Raw genomic sequence first — 18,670 nt, 5'->3', positions numbered from 1 at the left:
GGATGAAATTCAATTTGACTTCAAGGTTGCACCACGTGGAGGCCTCAGGCATCATTCCGGCACGGAAAGTGTAAATCTAGCCCTCATCCTTTTGATTGATATCCTCACATATGGAAGCAATTGATATGATAGCCTACCTTTGAAGCAAAAATAGATGAGCATGCCAGGGAAGCAATCACAGAGCCGTGAGCCGTGTCTCAGCAGATCTCCCAGCTCACAAAACACATCAAGGTCATGATAGTCTAGAAACCTCATCCGTGCGACACCAAGAGCTATACCACACGATACCGACTACAAAGACCAGTACGTATTCTCCGTGGCTGATTCTCCGCTGCTTCAATCAGCACCTCCTGTTCAATATTGTCAACCCTCCCCGTGAGTTGAATATACCCCTCCTCATCCAGTTCAAGCAATGCTCGCTTGAGCCACAGGCGACAAGTGATAGGTGGGGTATCAGGAACAGCAGCGAGACGATCTGCAAGGGCACTATGTAATGCTGGGTCCATCACTGCTATCTTCACGGCGACCAGTAGGTTGAGTGAGTTTGGAATTCCGGTAACAGGCTTCGTCTGATATTGCCATCGATTGCCCGTCTCGATGCTGTTGATCACATGGAACATGATGCCTTGGCCCCGGCTTTGGACAAGGTAGAATGCCCAGTGGAATTGAATATCAGAGCCGAGGTCGGAGACTAGGATATAGAGGCCATTTATGTCGAAAGATATTGGGGTGTTTGGTATGTTGGGTATTATAAGGATTACTGCTGGTTCGGAGAGGAAGTATTTGAGGGGTGTTGTCTTGGGATGCCTCATCAGTCCGTCGTGATTCTAATTACTACCAGTGGTTCGTTAAAGGACATGGCAGGTGGCTTCTGACTAACCAGATTAGTAGTAGTCGGCATGGATTATAAACTTATAGTTGAAAGCTTGTTGGGTAGCTCAAATCATACTGACAGGTGACAGCTCTTGGCTTTTTATGTGTAGATACGATACTTAACCTTTGTATCTACATATTATATTCACAAACCAGAGATGAACATTAAGTGGGCGCAAATCTAGAACTCATGAATGTGGGACAAGCATAAAAACATACGTAACGACCACTTTAGTATAAAGTGAATGTACCGGAGGAATCTAAGACTTTTCAAGCTCTATGTCGTTTAGAATGTTACCTAAGTAATTTGCCAAGTTAACTACTTTTTACTCGAGCTACAATAGCACAATCCTAATCGACATCACAAGCAACCGATTTTTATCCGACCCAGACATATATGCATCTACTACACATTAGTCAAACAGCAGGTATTCTATCTCTATACGTCTCAAAAGTATGAACAGTGTCAAACAATCAACCATTAATGTAGGCGCCCAGCAAACAACTTACACCCCATATTTATCATACGAACTCTGCAGCTCGTACTCGTGTGCCTCCCTCAGCAGATGCGTCAGCTCACTAGGATGAAAGATGTTAAAAATAGCCATAGCCATGAAGATCAAGACGGCATCAAAGATGTATAAGAAGATCTCGTGGTGCAAAAGAAATCCATTGTTGCCCTGAAGATACTCCACCAAGCGAAACACCGACCGCACCATGATCAAGAAGCTGGTCGCGTATAGGACATTTAGATGCTTCCTCCACGGGATCGACGGATCGTGGCATCGTGGGATTGGGTATTTCCTTAGCTTCAAGTCAAAGCTGCCGGCTGTGATTATGAAGAAGCCGAAAAAGAAGATCTGGACGAAGAGTCCCACTACAATGATCTTTTCGCCTAGCTTCATGTTGTCTAGACTGCCGCTACTCTGAATGCCGCCGCCTGAAGGAGGTCAGTACTGGTGCCAGTCATTTTGAGAATAGGCTAAGTTAGTGGGAAATGTCTGCTAACGTTGACTTACCGGCTCCTTGTAGGAAGAATGAAAGGACGTCTCCCGTCACGAAGATCTTGGTCAGCCATTTTTTGCTCAGGATTGCATGGGACTCTGCTCGTAGAATCAAGATGACGCGCCCGAGGAGCATATAAACAGAGGCGGCTAGCAGAGCCGGTGCAAGAAGGAGGAACAAGGTTTGGATCAAGTAGGGACCAAGAGTCCAGTTTGGACTCTCGTGACTCGATAGGGCGCGTCCGATGTAGCCAATGATTTCAACTGCTGGAGTGAGTACAATCCACGCAAGTAAAAGATTGGACAGGCAATGTTGATAAAAAAGTGATTACTAACATATGCCGCCCACGACGAATGGGATAAAAAACCAAGTTCGAGTTCGGAACAGCTGCACCGCGTGCCAGACCGTCGTTATCGTGAACAGGATAGTGAAGATCACGGCGCCGGCCATATTTGGATCATATCGATAGAAGGCGAACATGGTGGCCTCGTTTGGCGTCGCACTTGCAGCATCATCACTGCTCCCCATTCTAGGTGCTTTAGGTATTCCCGGTGCAAAGAGAGGTCAACCAATGCCGGAGTACTTTCTTACTTTGCTGTTCGGGATGGCTAGATTTATATAGCATGTACAGCTTACCAGCTTGACTTGTTCGCGAGCAGAAAAAAATTTAGTTTGATTGTATAAGCGAAAGTTTCAATTGATAGCAGACCAGGGCTCCAGGGGCACCGTTTCGAAATAGATATGGTTCATGAATTGTAAAGGCTACGGCCACTACTGATTAGGGATCCACTTCGTACTCTCGTATCTTCGTATCCTCGTATGTTGCCACTCGCATCTCATCCGCTGTTCGGCAACCGCAATCAATCGGATACAGACTGTCCGCCGACTTGAAGGCGAGCTCTGCTTGTCAGAATAGTTGTGTGCACAAAGTCTCCATGTGTCTATAAGGCGTGTAGATAGGTGAGCCCTGGTTGAAAAGAGCATTTATGTATGTACTTTAAGGAAGCTCGTCCCCACAGGTCAAGTCAACCCTCTTTTAATTGATTAAGAGGATACTCCTTTAGTGATTACACTTCTTAAATATGCTCACTACATGTTGAAACCACTTCAAGCCTCATTAGATTGTTGTTTTGACTTGTCTATACTATCTTACTAATACTTGTTTAAGCTACCAGGCAGCTGAATAACCCCAATTCATTCAACTCCCAGGAAGGAGGAGCCTCCAGTTGAGTAGACATGCCCCCAAATGTTCTGACAGGGAGAGGTTGATCATGATGTTCTTCTTCTTCTCGTCGCCGATACCAACGAGGGCATGTGCAGCTCTGGATCGCTTGGCCCTCCGTAGGGGCATTGCGAAAGAAAGCTCCGAAGAAATTCCGACCTTGTGCAGCTCATCATCCCCCGTCTCCCAAACTCTACGAATTAGATTAGATCAAAGGTCAACGGATCGGTCTTCTACCGAGCGAAGTATGTCTGATACTTCATCTCCATCAGCTACTGCTGCTGCACAGAGCACCACGTCGCGTGCACGGCAGGAAAAAAGGCACAGGGCGCGCCATCTTAAATCCCGTAAGGGCTGCTACACCTGCAAGCAACGGAGGGTTAAGGTTTGACAATCATCGCATTGAAATATAGGATATTCTTTATTAACCACCTGTTGCAGTGTGACGAGGTTAGGCCTGTTTGTGGAGCATGCTCCTTTCGCGGTGAATCATGTTCATTTCCTCCTCCAGCACCATCTATGTATGTGTCATACTTCCCAGCTGGTTGAGACAGGGCGTAACCGAGCTTTTCCACTGCAATGCTCCTTCTCAGACAGATACACTGACATGAGGGATCCTAGAATGACAGACTCGGAGGGCCCTCGGAACTCACGAAAACCTAAACGGGTGGTTCCTATACCGCATCCCTTGCAGCCGTTGGAATTCCATCTGCCTGGGTTGTCAGCGGCCCCAGTGCCGTCACTACATGGCGAAACAATTAATATGTCTGATATGAACCTCTTGACCAGATTCATGCTACAGACGTCGAAAAAGATGAGTCTCCATCAGAAACGAATGTTCATTTGGCAGCAAATTATCCCAGACATGGCGGCAGAAAGGGAATACCTGATGCATCTACTCCTTGCACTCGCTGGGGCACATGCTCTATATGAATCAGAAATAGCCAGCACTGGAACACCAAGCATAGACGGTAGTCAATTAATCCCTTCCTCGATTGACAATCCAGCGATCCATGACCTTCATCGCATCATTGAACATCACCAAAAGGGACTCAGAGGATTCAGGGAGGCTCTGTCAGACATGACTGCTGCTACTGCAGAATATGTCTTCTGTGGCTCACTTTTAATCGTCGCCTTTGCCTTTGCCTCTTTATCAATTCGAGACCTAAGTAGGACGGAACCGGCACTGAGGAACGGAGACAATGACGAAAGTCCGTTTACTGACTGGCTCCATTTGGTTCGCGGGCTGACAAGTGTGGTTCAAGAACACTGGTTTACCCTCAAGCTCAGCAGACTGCGAGACATGTTATATTACGAGTACGCCAACGAGGATTGGAGACATACTCTTTCAACAGCCCGTGTCCCACGTTTAACTAATGGTTCCCGTATGGTGTTGATGTTTGCGGACGGCGCCGCTCGAGAAATTTCTACGCTACGCACCTACGCAACCACATTGTCTTCCAGTCCTGCAGCACACGAGGCCAATCCTACCTCAATCCAGTATTCGCCAGATATTCCGACCGGAGAAGATGATAAACAGGACGAGCATTCCAATACAATTGATAAGCTAGAGGAGATATATATGCGTATTCTTAATGTGTTTCACTTTGCAGAAAGTAAGCGTGATTGCTCTGCATTGCGAGATTTTCAGATCGATCTAGAAGAGGCCGCCGTCTTATCCTGGCCTCAAATGGTATCGAACGTCTTTATTGCCTCCCTCAGGCCACGGGATCAAGTTGAGATTGCTGAAGGATTCTCGTACACGATATTGGCTCATTTCTATTTGGTCTTCGTTCTCTTTGAGGACTTGTGGTATATTAATCGGGGTTTTTACAAGGAGATCGAGAAGATCTTTCAGCTTGTGAATGCTTTAAACAATGATCGACTTTTAACTCTCATGGAGTGGCCGATGGCTGTCATAGCAGCAAACCGAATGGAATGAAGTCGTGTTCTATGTTAAAGTTGATTCACAACCGGTTACTTTCCGTGAAATGCTCTGCCGCATCCAAGAAAATGGTGATTACTACTAGACTAAGCATGCTCACAGAAAAAAGCAACAAGAGAATAAATCAACTTCCATTATTGGGAGGCGCCACGTAATTCATCCTTCTTGTGCTATGTAATAGGGCACGATGTTTGCCGACCGCATCAATAATAAGGGGCTCGTACGTTCGTACGTTCGTATTCTCGTGTTCTTGTAGTATCGTTCGGTGGATCCTCGGTTTTAGGTTATGGTTTATTCCCGGCACTGGGGGCTTGGGCAACCCACAAGTTCTACGAATGTACGAATATACGAATATACGAACAGCCCAAAATCTATACCAACATCGATGAGGCTCGGCCATGTCTGTGCTATACACTCTGCACACTGTATGTGGCGAATGCCACGGTCAAGCAGACAGTATATTAACGCACAGTTGCTGTTATGGCGGCCACAATGTTCCACCATGCCAGAGGCTTCCGAGCGTGGACAAGACCTCCTCAATCTTGGAAGGCGGAGAAGGAGCGTAATTTATCATGTTCTCCATAACTGCCAACTGCAATTGTATAGTTTTGGCCCCGATAGGGCTGAGACTCAACACATTTTCACGTTTGTAGGTACAGATACTCCGTACCAAGAGCCAGAAGACGAAACCTTACTTGACTATGAACGAATCAATGAGGGCATTAGAAGGGCTTTAACTCGACCCTCATTATCCTGTTATTGGTTCTTAACAGTCCACAGGAGCGACCCGGGAGGCCGATCGCCCCGAGCAACCCAAAGGAAAGTGGAGATTGAAGTCTAACGGACAAAAGATGCGAGATCGCCAGTTAGTCATCCAGTCAGCTGAACTAGGTGAAAAGGCGAAAAAACAAACAACACTAGGTGGGTCTAAACCAACTTTCTTATTCTATTCTTGTTTTCCAAAGTATTGTTAACAAGCCCTATAATACAATATGTTCTACGCTGCTGGTTGTCATGCTTCCTGATAGACATCACATCAGTTCTTTAGGACAAAACGAAGTCAACTTTCAACGGACATGAGTTTGCTTCGAGTGTAGATAAAAAGTCTTATTTAGAGGGCAATCTCGAAGAAGCACCGCGAATCTATGGTCATCTCGTTGGCGATTCGTATTTTCGCATTCTCGTATACTCGTACTATCGTATGCCCGGGCGCGTGCACCGTTTTTAGCAATATGCCGAGAGTGGGTCATTTTTGCTCTGGTTGAAAGATATTTCAGTCTCTTTGCCACTATGGTCCACAAAGCCCTACCTCTGGAATCATGAAGTGATATCGTTGGTTAACGATTTGGTCTCAACTTTCATGGTTACCTTGGCTGTCCTGCCTAGTCCTATTCTCGACTTAGATGTAATGGTAGAGTTAAATCTAAAGCTTCTGGTAAGCCATGGGATGGCCGGTCAAGGATCGGTGGAAAAGACTAAATGGGCTAGAGTGGATTCATGGCGAAGGATCTATCAGGATGATCAACAGGTCAGAGTATATATTAAGAAACGACGATAACGTCTAAATATTCCAGTCATATTTCATTCTTAACTCCTGTTCCCAGTCCCTTCCCGGTCCATCTCTACTTTGGCTTTTAACCTCAAACTTTTGTGAGAAAGCAGCCTGGGTAGAACGTGGAATTGTCTATTAGAGCCAGTCCACATTTGCCATCATCACAGCTCAACTATTCACACTTCGACCAAGATGGACTCCACCGAAGGGACGTTCGAATTCAAACTATACCGATATACACCCTCGCTTGGGGCAGCAATCCTGTTCCTTGTTCTATTCGCTCTCATTACTCTCTATCACCTCTACCAAGTGATTCGCCTAAGATCATGGTATTTCCTCGTGTTCGTTATTGGAGGAGTTTGTAAGTTTTCCTCCTGATCTCATGACATAACTCAATGTAGTGTACAAGAATGAGCAAAATACTAATACATGCAAAGTTCAAATTATCGGCTATATCTGCCGTACACTAGCGCACAACGACACCAACTCCATACCCATCTATTCCGTCCAAACGATCATGATCCTCCTTGCCCCTCCTCTCTACGCTGCATCAATATACATGACCCTTGGTCGATTAATCCGGTACCTGGACGCAGAAGCCCTCAGCATCGTGCCCATAAGATGGTTAACCTTGATATTCGTGATCGGCGACGTAGTCGCATTCGTCATGCAAGCAGCAGGTATGCATCGTCTCCTCCACTTTATCTCCAGCTTTAAACTAACACAGAACCTCCAGGCGGCGGCATAATGGCCAGCGGAACTCTTAGCGCCATGAACACAGGCGAGACAGTCACCATCATCGGTCTCGCCGTTCAACTCGCATTCTTCAGCGTCTTCATCGTCACCTCGACAATCTTTCACTGGCGGATTCACCAAAATCCCACGGAGAAATCTTTAATCAAAGGCCAAACCAAGCGGACGGAAACTACGTGGGTAACTATCATGGGTGTGCTTTACGTGTCGAGTGTGCTTATTCTTGTTCGGTCCATTTTCCGGTTGATCGAGTACGCGCAGGGAAATGCTGGATATTTGATTAGTCACGAGGCGTTCATGTATGTCTTTGATTCGATGCTGATGTTCTTCACTATGGTTGTTATGAGCTTCTATCATCCTTCGAAGCTCTTGAATCCGAGGAATATGCAGAGGCGGGGTGGCGAGTCCGATGGTACTACTACGCAATTGCATCGGCTTTCGTCGGCTTAGTGTATTTCCTTTTGGTATCGTCTGTCTTTCTGCTTCTAGATACCTATTCCGTTAATTGTTGTTGTTTTCGGCGTTGTTTTCGATAGTGCACTTGCATTTTGGCTTTTTCTAGACTTATTAGATCATGTGCGGAACTGCAATCTATCAACCAACTGGGCCGTGGTCATTTAGAACGTCCACTATTAAGCCCTTCGTCATCTCCCAGAGTCTGATAGAGACCGTGAAATCCAAGGCGTAAAATTAATTCTCGTCCAAGCCACTCTTTACGTTACGTATTGGGAGGTCGACAGGTTGCCTAATAATATTGCCCTTCAGATGAGGGATGCATTACAGACTCTCACTATTCAGAATTGCATATGAGCCACTGAAAAGCGTAACCGGTGTTTGATCAAATATCTAACTGTAACTTTTAAAACTTCCGGACGAAGATAGTGCACAATAGAAGCCTGTAGACCATGTATCATTACAGACACTATTTGATCAAGATCAACCTTTGAATTCACAATTTAAGTAGTAACTAGAGAGGATTCGCCAGCTGCTCAGATGGCATTGAACTAGTTTTTTTTCTTGCTCTTCTTACCCTTCTTCCCTTTACCCCTTATCACTGTTTCGGTAGTTTTCTTGCCTTCCACTGGTGAGAGGCCAGAGTCCACATAGCCGACCTCTGGTTCAGGGGCTGGATCCTCTGATGGAGAGAGAACAGCCACAATGGAGTGTCAGTAACCGTTTCCATCCAAAAGGTCACGTTCGGCACTCACAATTTGACCAGTCTCCACCTATATTACCTCCCTGATTATTCGGATCCTGATTATGCGGAACCTGGTTATTCCAAGGCTGACTATTAGGAGGCTGATCGCCCTGATTGCCAGCAGGAACATTCAGGTCACTGATTTGCTGAGTGCCGGAGTTTGGCATGGCTAGATACTCTTGATTAGCTCGGTCGGCTTCAGATTTTTTCAGATATTATAGATATGACGATAGCATACTTATCCCCTGGATATTGACAAACTTCCTGCAAGTCTTCGACCCACTTTCTAGAATCTCGAGCTTTTTGGAAAGTTGTTCGCGTAAGTCGCGATTTTCCTTCGATTCCCCTGCAATACGCGAGACCGATGTATCAGACATATGGTGTACTACTATTGGTGAAAGCAGTTGATTGAGAGACTTCGTAAGGGTAGTTTCGACCACGTCAGTTGCGACACCATCGATGAACCGCTTGAGTGCAACCTGGACCGTGTTAATATTTCATACTCCTTGGACAAATGAGAAGCTTCAAAATACATACTTTGTAGTATGCAAGTGTACAATCGAGAGCTTCCCGGGCGGCGTAGCAGATCATATCGGTTTCAGTGGATTCGAGCAGCGAGTCTAAAAGTTTACGAAGGTTAAAGTCTCTGTTCTTGTTTCTCTTCTTGTTGGTGTTGTAGTAACAGTCATCGTCGAAGGGGTCTTTTTGCGGGGTCTTGTCGTAGTTGTCGTCGCTAGGGGGGTTGCCATTGTTGTTGTAGTAGGTATTGATTGATGTTGTAATTTGGGGTACGCCGAAGAAATCAGTTAAAACGTGGGAGAACCGGTCCTCCATTATATCACGACGAGCCTTCTGTAGATCCTCGGTAAAGGAGTGATTATAAGTAATCGCGTGTCCAGCTTGATGCGGCTCTAGCAATTCAGTCAACCTTGCCTCCATGCTGTGCAAGAGATCACTGAGAGCTGGCTCGACAACGTCCTTCAACAACGCTCCCAAGGTTGCCATATCACTAACTTCCGCAACGGCCGCGCAAATAAATGTTTTGGTAGCATCCCAGACCTTTGTGACGTGAGCAGTCGCAATTCTCTGCCATGGTTGGGATTGCTCCTTAAACAGATCATTGACGATCATTGGGTTGAAAGTTCCAGGCAGCTCTCTCCCTCTGGTTCGTCGCAGTAACCTTTCGATATGCTGGAGATATTCCTTGCGAGAGACAAACAACTGTTCAGCTGATGATGATTGACTCGTGCCCGGCTGCCCACCGCTGAGTATGTCACGGTAGTGCCCGTTTTCGGTTATGTGCTGCGCAAAATCTTCATTCAGATTCTGGATAACTGCACGCATTCGCTTGTGATATCCATTTTCTGAGTGGGCACTCTCAAAAAAGGAGCTATTGTAACTGCCATCTAGACCAGATCTCACGAGAGTCTGAAAACATTGGCTAATATGGAGAAGGTACGATCGCTGCTCCTTGAGGGTAGCGCGAGGTTCTCCGAGTTTCTCGAGTCCCTTAACGCATAGGTCCATTTTAGACTGGATCTCATCGATCAAGCTGGGTAGCTCGGTGGCAATTTGTCCGAGAAGTAGCTTACTGAGTCGTTGTCGCAGTGTGTCTATGCCGACATGCGACCGTGGCAAGTCTTCCCAAATCCCCCTGGAAAAGAACTCGGCTTCCTCTTGTCCTCGAACAGAAAGGTTATAATTCCCTTTCTCCGTGTCCATATTCTTAAGGACATGCCAACCGAGGCGAAAAGTGACTTCCTGATTCTTGGCCAATGAAACAAACTGGTACTCACTTTCCGAGCCCTCAACCAATGTATCAGGTTTCGTAATGACACCAAGTGTTCGGTGGCCAAAGCTATCGGCTTCTCGCGCAAGTCGCAGAACGATCTGATTTGCAAAATCGTTTTTGGCGGATACAACGGCAAGAATAATACTCCTTGGCTCCTTCATATACGATTGAACCACATCTTGAACGAGGGCAACATCAGCGGCCGACTGCAGCTTCGTCTCCGAGTGGATCAGCCCGGGAAGATCCACGATCGTTAAATGGGGACGGTCGGGCCCCGAGACCTCGACTCGCAGAAGGTCATTGGAGAAGGCTTTGCCATGAGTAAATATACCCATAGCAGCTTTTGCATTCTCGATCAGCGTTGGAAGTCCTTCGAAGCTCTCGAGCTCCTCGTGGAAACGCGAGAGTGCATCCTGCTCCACATGACTACGAGAGCGATGAGGAACAATAGATACTTTCACGCCAATGTGGGAGCTCTTGCGCAGGACAAGCTCTGTTGGGAAGCGGGTGCAAAGATTGCTTTTAACTGGGAACGAAACACCGGATATCGCCTCCAACACGGAGCTTTTGCCTGAGGACTGGTCTCCACAGACAATTATCTGTGGAAGGGAGATATAATGGCTGATGCCCTGAGAACGGAGAGTGTCGACAGAATCTAGCAGCTCCAGGTGCTCCTCTGCGCATAATGCCTCCAAGGAACTAGTTGAGAACTGACGCAAGACCATTTTCACCAGTAATTACCTAGTACCGCAACTGACTAGGGTTCGGTAAAGCAAACTCAAAGCAAAGGCGAGTGTATTTCAATAAAGACGGAAAGTGCAGCGAAAGAACGTGTGAGCAGCAAGAACAAAAATGTTTAATCGACCATATAGCTAAGTACTTCGCTTGGCTAAAGATGATTGAACAGGTGAAGGAGATACCTGGCACAGCAGCTTTTATACTAAAAACCTTTTGTGAACAAATGGTGGTTTAGAGCAAAGGGAACCAGGTGGCTGCCTACCATATTGAATTGATAGCCCATAGATATATCCAGTAAGGCATCATCGATCGACAGTTTAGGGCGGGTCAAGGAATAGATCTTGGGTAGCCATTCGCGTAGAGCCCAGCTGAGCTGCACACACAGCTTGAGGTCCGACCACAGCTAAACCTTCCTATTTAGGTTAGTAGAGTAACTATAGATGCAAGGCTGCGATTCACTCCTACCCATTGCCATGAGTCAAAACTGCAATGTAGCTGCGCCATTTCCCAGAAGGGAAATTCCCTGCTCGAACCGAACGGGGCTTTTATAGCGTGGTCACTTGGCCGTGAGTGATTGGGGGAGTTATCAAGAAGAGGTCAGGTTGGTCTACATTAGGTAGAATATATGTCTCTGCTAATTGGCACTCGACATCAAATTGCACAGTCTTTGTCAAGGAATGTGCAGTCAATCATGTTGAAAAACAAACAACAAGAAAAGCAAGAGTGCCAGGGCCACAAATATAGAGATTTGCCAGGGTAATCCCCATCCTCCCAGATATCCTTCCTACCTACCTCCCACCAGTTGTTTGTAGGACAGGTTAGAAACGTTAGGGATCGAGGACCGCATACGCAAGTCAACCCGGTCTTCTAATTTCAACACCTAGGAATCGGGAAGAACTACGTAATAGAGACCCTACTCTATCAAAACCCGGTAATATATCATATTTGTTTCCTGCCAATCCTCCCAGTTATTCGGCATCAATCATGTTCCATCATCCACCAGCCATTCCCGATGTGGCGAACACAAGACTACCAAGGACTGCATCATCCGACTTGGCAAATATTGCCATTCTCTTGTGTTTTCCAGCATCTCTCGACTGCCTGGGGGCCCATATCTGGCGGCATACACGAGAGCGTCAATGCCGGACCGGTCAGACAGCACTAGGTTACCGGATTGCTTGCTTTCAGCCTCATACTGTGCACGAAGAATCAATTTCTGGAGCTCAAGTGCCTTCCATGGGTCATTCGGAATATCATTGCGCGTGATGCCGGTCTCTCGAAGAACAGTTCGAACTACTTCTGGGATTCTGTGTATAACGATGTCATTACGTTGGCCGTGAAAGGCGTTGAATAAGGCATTCACAAGAGTAGTCTTGCCTGTGCATTGTGTTCCTATAATATAGATAGAAGTATCGGGTCGCATCTTCAAGGTAGAAATAGTGGTTCTTCGTGTAAAAGAAAGACTAGCTGCACATGGAAAGAAATCGGTGACAGGAAAATATCTTTATACGATGGACTAGCAGTGTATACAAACCCCCGCTCGGTAACAAGACACGTCACTGTGCATATGGAGACTTCGAACAAGCAGCTCCCAAACCCACACGCCCTTGGATTTGCTTTATCGCTCATCCTCTCCATGCACATTGATTCCCCCATTAAGCGCAGTTAGCCAAATTCCCCACTCGTCACGCCCCCAAAGTGATAGATCAAATCATTCTCTCTAGGACAGCCTGATATTGGTAAAGTTTTGACCACTACATTGACTCTTGTAAAAGATTAAGTGCTGCATTAAGAATCAGAAACATGTCGAAAAAAAAGAAAATCCAAAAAGAAAGGAATTACCTCTCCACTATGACAAGGGTGTATGAAATATGTATATCTGCTTTCGGTGGGCGTTTTAGCTTTTGATAACTAACTTCCCGGCAGCTCATTATGTCGAGATAGGAATGAATGATCAGCTGATTCGCTAACTGCGTCATAATCAATACATTATGCATAACTTATACAGGGAGTCACATCGTAATTCATTGGAACGATATGATTTCCACCCAGCTTCTCGCAAGCTAAGGGGTCCAACGGCTGTTATAGCCATCTATGCTTACAATCAAGACACTTCATGTGGATTTGATACTGCACCTACTAAACCCCTACTTCAAGTCATGTCGTTAGAACCACGACCTTGTCCGTATATCGTGTTGGATATCCTGATCAGTGTATTTGGGGATGGAAGTGTTATTCCTATCCTCTGCATACAAAGCTACAAACCATATGGACTGCGTTTTGGATGCTATCTTCACCAGTCCCTGTGGAGCAGACCCTGCTTTGTCACCGCCCTTTTTGGTTATATATATATTCCTGGTACATAAAGAAGACGTTGATGGTTTCCCACCCTCTTAGGGACATGTGTCAATATTATGTCGTTGTACTGCCGTACTTAGAAGGGCTACCAGGATGCTATAGGCCTGTGTATCGTTTACTAATGTAGATATCGATATTGCGCAATAACACCCGCGACGGAATTCACCTTCCCCACTCTGGGGTAGGATGACAGGTATGATATCATACTTGGAAGGACTTACATATGGTAATTTCTAATAAATCCAAGCTCAATTGGCCAGTGATGTGGTTTCTTCTATTGACATGACTCGACCAAGTCCGATAACGGAATGTAGGATCATTATGCTCCGACTAGATAGATGAAGATTCATAAGAGTGCGTCAATGTAACAATAGTGGGCCGATTGTTAGAATAAAGAGATTTGTTCTATGCATATAAGTTATAACCCTCAGCATTATGGGGATTGCCTGGCTCACTGCATCTCTTTGTTCTGATTTGAGATGGCCAAGCTTCCTCTAGCCAAGATTTTCATATAATCACTAGGTGCCTGTGCTTTGACTATGCAAGACTGAACAGAAATGCTTCGCCATGCCGTTGATGTACTCCGTACAGAGAAAAGCAATGAAAAATCCCTTTCCTACAAAATATTCTTCCCGCTGGTAGATATCCATACCTCGCTTAACGAAAATTGACCAACGACCTACAACGAAAGCACCAATTACGACTTACTCCGGGGTTCCCCCGTAGCTCAAGAACAAGATTCGTTGGCGGTTTTAGGGTATACCCACTTTGAGCCCACCCGTTCCAGATCCCCCCCAACGTAACCATCCCAAGTCGAGTGGCAGCAAACATAATCCAATTGGGTAATCTGTACCCCTGGCCTGTCGCCAAAGGTGTGAATAATTCTGCCATTCTCATCACATGAAAAATTTTCGAACCTGCAACAGGTCAAGACAGGACAAGACGCTAGTGTGGGAGCCAAAGAGACTGCTAGCCGTGGATCGGAGACTCAATACGAGATCACCAGAGACATCGAATCACATTTAACCATAAAATTAAGTGTCTTACAACCCCCTGCTGGTGGTGACAACGGGACCTTTCCTGGGTTCGAGTCGGTTCCCCCGATATTCCAGTCAGCATGGCGAAACTGAACTAATCACGGAGTACGGCCGAAGAAAATATATGGTGGACGGTCCCACCACAACTCTCGCGGAACCACAAAAACGCGGCACTAGACAATCAGTCGACATCTACCTAGGTCTAGTGCTTGCTCTAGCCTAGGCCCTAGGGGTTAATATCTCGTTGCGAGGTTTGCATTAGGCCAAGAAAGGCAATCAGTCGTGTGCGGACCAGCTGCTGCTGCGAGCTGCCTACCATAAGCCTCACTGATGAATCTTCTCCTATATAACTGTCTTCTCTGGTGATTGGTTGATTCTTTTTCTTGTGACTACTGGTCATTACTATCCAAAAACTTCACAAACTAGACTTTATGCGTTCTGGAGAGGCCATCCAAATGAAACCGTGGGAGATGAGAGGCTAAGCAATAACCCAGGGGCGATTTATCCACTTGGTTAATTCGAAGCCGACGCGGCCGTAGTCTAATATGCAGCAGACATCCACATTCGTAGTTGGTCGGAGGCTAGTCATGTTTCGCTCGTTCGTTTAAAACATGGCCAGACATCCCTGCTGATTGTCCTGAATATATAAAGGCGAGCTATTGCGCCTTGCGTGAGTTTAGCTTACCACTCTTGTTTCTACTTCCCTGTACTAAAACCCGACAATCACCATGGACAGCCATCAACTCTTTCTCCATGCTGCTGCTACCGGTGACGTAGCATCCATGGAACAGGAATATCTGAAGAACAAGGCTGTCCTCACTGGCAAGGACTCCGATAACCGTACAGCTCTCCACTTGGCTGTCCTTAACGGTCACTTGAAAGCTGTCGAACGGTTGCTGGACTACGGCATTGCCTGGTGCCCTAAGGACAACCAGGGCCAGACCGCATTGCATCTTGCAGCCCAGCTATCATCTGCAACAATAGCCGAAACACTCCTTGAGAGAGGTGCGAACTGCTGCACCCAAGACCACGATGGGAAAACCCCCGTATTTTACGCCTACCAAAACTACTCCCCCGATGTCGTGAGTTGTTTTCTCAAATATGTCGAATCGTCATGCGGTTCAGACAAGAATTGCAGCCTCACGCCACAGATCATTCTCCGAGGCGGCTGCCGCAAATGGGCTCCCCTCCACGCTTAATGAGGCTGCACGGCCCTTGAATATCGCCCGTCTGTACGGTGTAGGGAGTGAAAATTCTCTCTTCCTTCGCCACTCAAATCCAATTTCCGAGAAAATGCATGTTCGGTCTCGCTTACGTCCACCACGCGTCTCATCCCATCTCGGAAAGTCAATCTTGAATAGCGCCGGAGACTGTCTCTTTTCGACGATTGAGTAATATGTCGTGCTCACTGGATTACAAAATCATGTTCGGACAAACGGCTGCACCATAAGAAATATCGGATCGACACAATGGGAGACCTTCCCCCACCGTCAGCCGCAGGCCAGCCCTACGTTCCGACGACAATTCCGATCCGCCCTTTCCCTCGGCTTTCAGGCGTCGTCCGGGGCGTGGGATGGTGACGGTGGATGTGGATCGAAGGTGGTATACGGATACCTAATGCACAACCAATGGGAACACCCACCCTGACAGCGTGGACGCCTTTGGTGGGGCATTCCAACTGCAACGATATTAGTACTAGCCAATACCTATACTTTAGCCTATGAATGATACCCTGTTTAATCGCAATACCTTTGACGTACCAGATCCTGTAAAGTGGAATTATTTGTCACCGCTAATTTCGGAAACAACGATGTAGGGAGGGGAGACTAGTGATGTCGCAGGATACCGAGAGTTTTTTCTGTAACCCAAGGGTCATCATGATACGTAATGAAACTTCATCGCCTCGAGAAAGCAAGTCCTTAAGTCACAGGGTGATATGAGTCTAGCTAGATTAGATTCTAGCATATTCGCTTTCGAATCGATAGCTCCGTTTTCCACGATATCGCCCACTCTCTCTTCCACGATACTACTTTATTGGGGTCTCAAGAACCTAGGACTTCATTGTGGACTCCACTGAAACCCGGAGGTGCAAGCAGACGGTGTCTGAGGCTCTAAGACCTATGCTAGACTGCTTTGGCTTTTCTCGATGGTTTGTAGTAGAATTGGAACTCTCCGCTCATATCTCGACGAACGACGATGAAGGATGATATCAAATCGCGTGACATGGATTGATCGATGTTGGTTTAGATTGATGTTGACTTAGATCATTGGTCAATACTGTCCGTAACGTGACCTTACTAGGAAATGTAGGCAGAAAAAGGATTAGGACGTGTAGGAAGCGGTCAACTGGCGGGTAACTGAAAAGTTTACTTGCCGATCATATTTACTTGCCACCTTTTGCTTCTGTTCCCCCTTTCATGAGCTGATGAAACCACTGCAGCGCCATTGACAAGTTCGAACCTGAACGCCTCTCGTTTGCCTGCGAGCTATTACGACACTACTAGGATCCAGGTTCATCGCTGACCGCCGCCAGCAGCGCGTGTGAGGTTATTGTCCCGGCCGCGCTCTCGCCCACAGAACGCCTACTACTGAACCAATTTGTCAAAGCTGCTCTTGACACCGAAGTTGCTGCACGGTATTTGATTTCAAGGGCAACAGGCGTTCAGCAGGATGTGGAAACTAGTCTAGGTTGATTCAAGAATAAGTAGAGAGGGCTAGTGGAACGGTGTACGTGCTCTGGTGTGCAACCGCCCGCTCTACGTTCAACTAGCTTATGGAAAGTAACGTGCCTTGTGCCACTTTCAAGTCCCCTTGACCAACTAGTCCACCAGAGAAATGGTCCTTGTTGTTCTTTCTTGATGGACGCGATCTCGGATCAATCTCAGCTGTGGAAGCTGCGTATATTGTCCTATCGTCCATGTTCCATGAGCTTGTTTGTGCCGAGGAGGTAAGCTGCCATATATGAGAGTGTTATTAAAAAAAAAAAAAAAAAAAAAAAATACATGCTCACAGCTGTTGGGTCGTTTGTAACAGTTAATTCAGTTATTTCCATTACCTCAATATTCTGCGAAGTTCTTGCTACCGAGAATGATGATATAATCCTCCAAAATGCAAGGCTTCTGTCCCCGAGCATCCACGACGACGTTGCTCTACCCCAATCCCTTCTCCTTTGAGGTCCCTCATCGATTCACAGCCGCACTGCATCTCTTTTCCATCGAGGCAAAATAGCGTGTGGCTGGCCGAAGCCTCACAGGGATGTCTCAGAGTTACCATGGGTGATTCGAACAGTCTTTCGTTGGATATGGCTCTTCGTACAACTTTGGGCGCGTGGGCGAATCTATTGACTTCTTATATGGCTTGGGGAAAAGCTCTACGGGATATTGTCGGGACAATGGGTTCAACAGATCCCTTTTGGTTTGGTCGTCAAGGAGTGGGATCCCCCTTAACGAAACGAAGCCATGCATTAAGATTGGTTGAGCAGTACACCAGCATCCCAGCACCCCGTGTAGCGGATGTTGTCGAGAACCTAGGCAAGATGTATCTAATTATGACACGTTTACACGGACAGCTCCTTGCGGTTGTCTGGCATCTGATGTCGTATGCCGAGTGGAGCCAACTTGCCGACGATCTAAAGGCTTGCATCGCGCAGGTACAAAAGACTCCAAATAATATGCCGTATGAACTCGGAAACACGATTGGCGGCCCATATATCGACCATCGCATCCCTGATGGATCTGCGGGTCTGTTCAACTCGGAATCTGAATTTTATGCTCACCTGACCAGCCATCTTAGCGGCACATTAGCTACCATATTCCCGGAGCGCAGTATTTGTCTTGATCATCATTCACATTTTACGCACTCAGACTTGCATCCTTTGAATTTGCTTGCTGACCGTGGACGGTTGAGTGGAATTGTCGACTGTGAATGTGCCAGCGCTATGGCCGAGTACTGGGAGTTCACGAAAGCGATGTACGGCACACGCGCAAGGGGGGTATTTGAGCATATTTTCTACCGAGCATTTGGGCGTGAGTATGAATATGAACTCGAAGTAGGACGAAAGCTATAGACAGTGACCCTGTTCGGTGTTTAAAAACAGACTGCGATATCCCAGAAAAGATCACTACCATGAATTAGTCTCATAGTAAAGTAAATCGTTTAATGAGTGAACGGCCTGCAAACCGGGAATGAAGGGCGATC

General features: G+C 46.6%; 8 protein-coding genes across 8 annotated transcripts; 4 read left to right on the top strand and 4 right to left on the bottom strand.

Moving 5' to 3' along the window:
* Positions 1-41: 41 nt before the first annotated feature.
* F9C07_1388545 (uncharacterized protein) lies at positions 42-1,025 on the bottom strand. The gene has a single exon (XM_071508049.1). The coding sequence runs from the start codon at positions 810-812 to the stop codon at positions 273-275; it is 540 nt and encodes a 179-aa protein (XP_071364931.1). The 5' UTR covers positions 813-1,025; the 3' UTR covers positions 42-272.
* A 354-nt stretch (positions 1,026-1,379) lies between these two features.
* Positions 1,380-2,406, bottom strand: F9C07_4717 (RTA1 like protein-domain-containing protein; the record flags this gene model as incomplete). Its single annotated transcript, XM_041290715.2, has 3 exons — positions 1,380-1,813; positions 1,893-2,141; positions 2,214-2,406. 3 exons carry the CDS (start codon positions 2,404-2,406, stop codon positions 1,380-1,382), a joined length of 876 nt encoding a protein of 291 aa, XP_041144359.2.
* A 261-nt stretch (positions 2,407-2,667) lies between these two features.
* On the top strand, positions 2,668-5,042 carry F9C07_2281761 (uncharacterized protein; the record flags this gene model as incomplete). The annotated part of the gene is made up of 3 exons (XM_041285240.2): positions 2,668-3,485; positions 3,542-3,627; positions 3,698-5,042. The coding sequence occupies exons 1-3, from the start codon at positions 3,150-3,152 to the stop codon at positions 5,040-5,042; spliced, it is 1,767 nt and encodes a 588-aa protein (XP_041144358.2). The 5' UTR covers positions 2,668-3,149.
* Positions 5,043-6,789: 1,747 nt separating this feature from the next.
* Positions 6,790-7,800, top strand: F9C07_4715 (RTA1 like protein-domain-containing protein; the record flags this gene model as incomplete). The annotated part of the gene is made up of 3 exons (XM_071511256.1): positions 6,790-6,958; positions 7,035-7,286; positions 7,334-7,800. 3 exons carry the CDS (start codon positions 6,790-6,792, stop codon positions 7,798-7,800), a joined length of 888 nt encoding a protein of 295 aa, XP_071364930.1.
* Positions 7,801-8,330: 530 nt separating this feature from the next.
* Positions 8,331-11,320, bottom strand: F9C07_2281759 (putative dynamin GTPase). Its single transcript, XM_071510524.1, has 4 exons — positions 9,086-11,320; positions 8,787-9,027; positions 8,559-8,717; positions 8,331-8,485 (listed from the first exon to the last, which is right to left on the bottom strand). Coding segments are annotated over exons 1-4 (2,382 nt in total). The 5' UTR covers positions 11,066-11,320; the 3' UTR covers positions 8,331-8,483.
* A 740-nt stretch (positions 11,321-12,060) lies between these two features.
* F9C07_4713 (AAA domain-containing protein) lies at positions 12,061-12,501 on the bottom strand (the record flags this gene model as incomplete). The annotated part of the gene is made up of 1 exon (XM_071511255.1): positions 12,061-12,501. The coding sequence occupies one exon, from the start codon at positions 12,499-12,501 to the stop codon at positions 12,061-12,063; it is 441 nt and encodes a 146-aa protein (XP_071364928.1).
* A 2,700-nt stretch (positions 12,502-15,201) lies between these two features.
* Positions 15,202-16,219, top strand: F9C07_2281757 (putative serine/threonine-protein kinase ripk4; the record flags this gene model as incomplete). Its single annotated transcript, XM_071510523.1, has 2 exons — positions 15,202-15,555; positions 15,599-16,219. 2 exons carry the CDS (start codon positions 15,202-15,204, stop codon positions 15,866-15,868), a joined length of 624 nt encoding a protein of 207 aa, XP_071364927.1. The 3' UTR covers positions 15,869-16,219.
* Positions 16,220-17,744: 1,525 nt separating this feature from the next.
* Positions 17,745-18,539, top strand: F9C07_4711 (uncharacterized protein; the record flags this gene model as incomplete). Its single annotated transcript, XM_071511254.1, has 1 exon — positions 17,745-18,539. One exon carries the CDS (start codon positions 17,745-17,747, stop codon positions 18,537-18,539), a length of 795 nt encoding a protein of 264 aa, XP_071364926.1.
* Between the last annotated feature and the right edge of the window lie 131 nt (positions 18,540-18,670).

Source organism: Aspergillus flavus, chromosome 3 (assembly GCF_009017415.1).
Source record: "Aspergillus flavus chromosome 3, complete sequence".
Classification (NCBI taxonomy): domain Eukaryota; kingdom Fungi; phylum Ascomycota; class Eurotiomycetes; order Eurotiales; family Aspergillaceae; genus Aspergillus; species Aspergillus flavus.
This window is presented reverse-complemented; position numbering and strand designations above follow the sequence as displayed.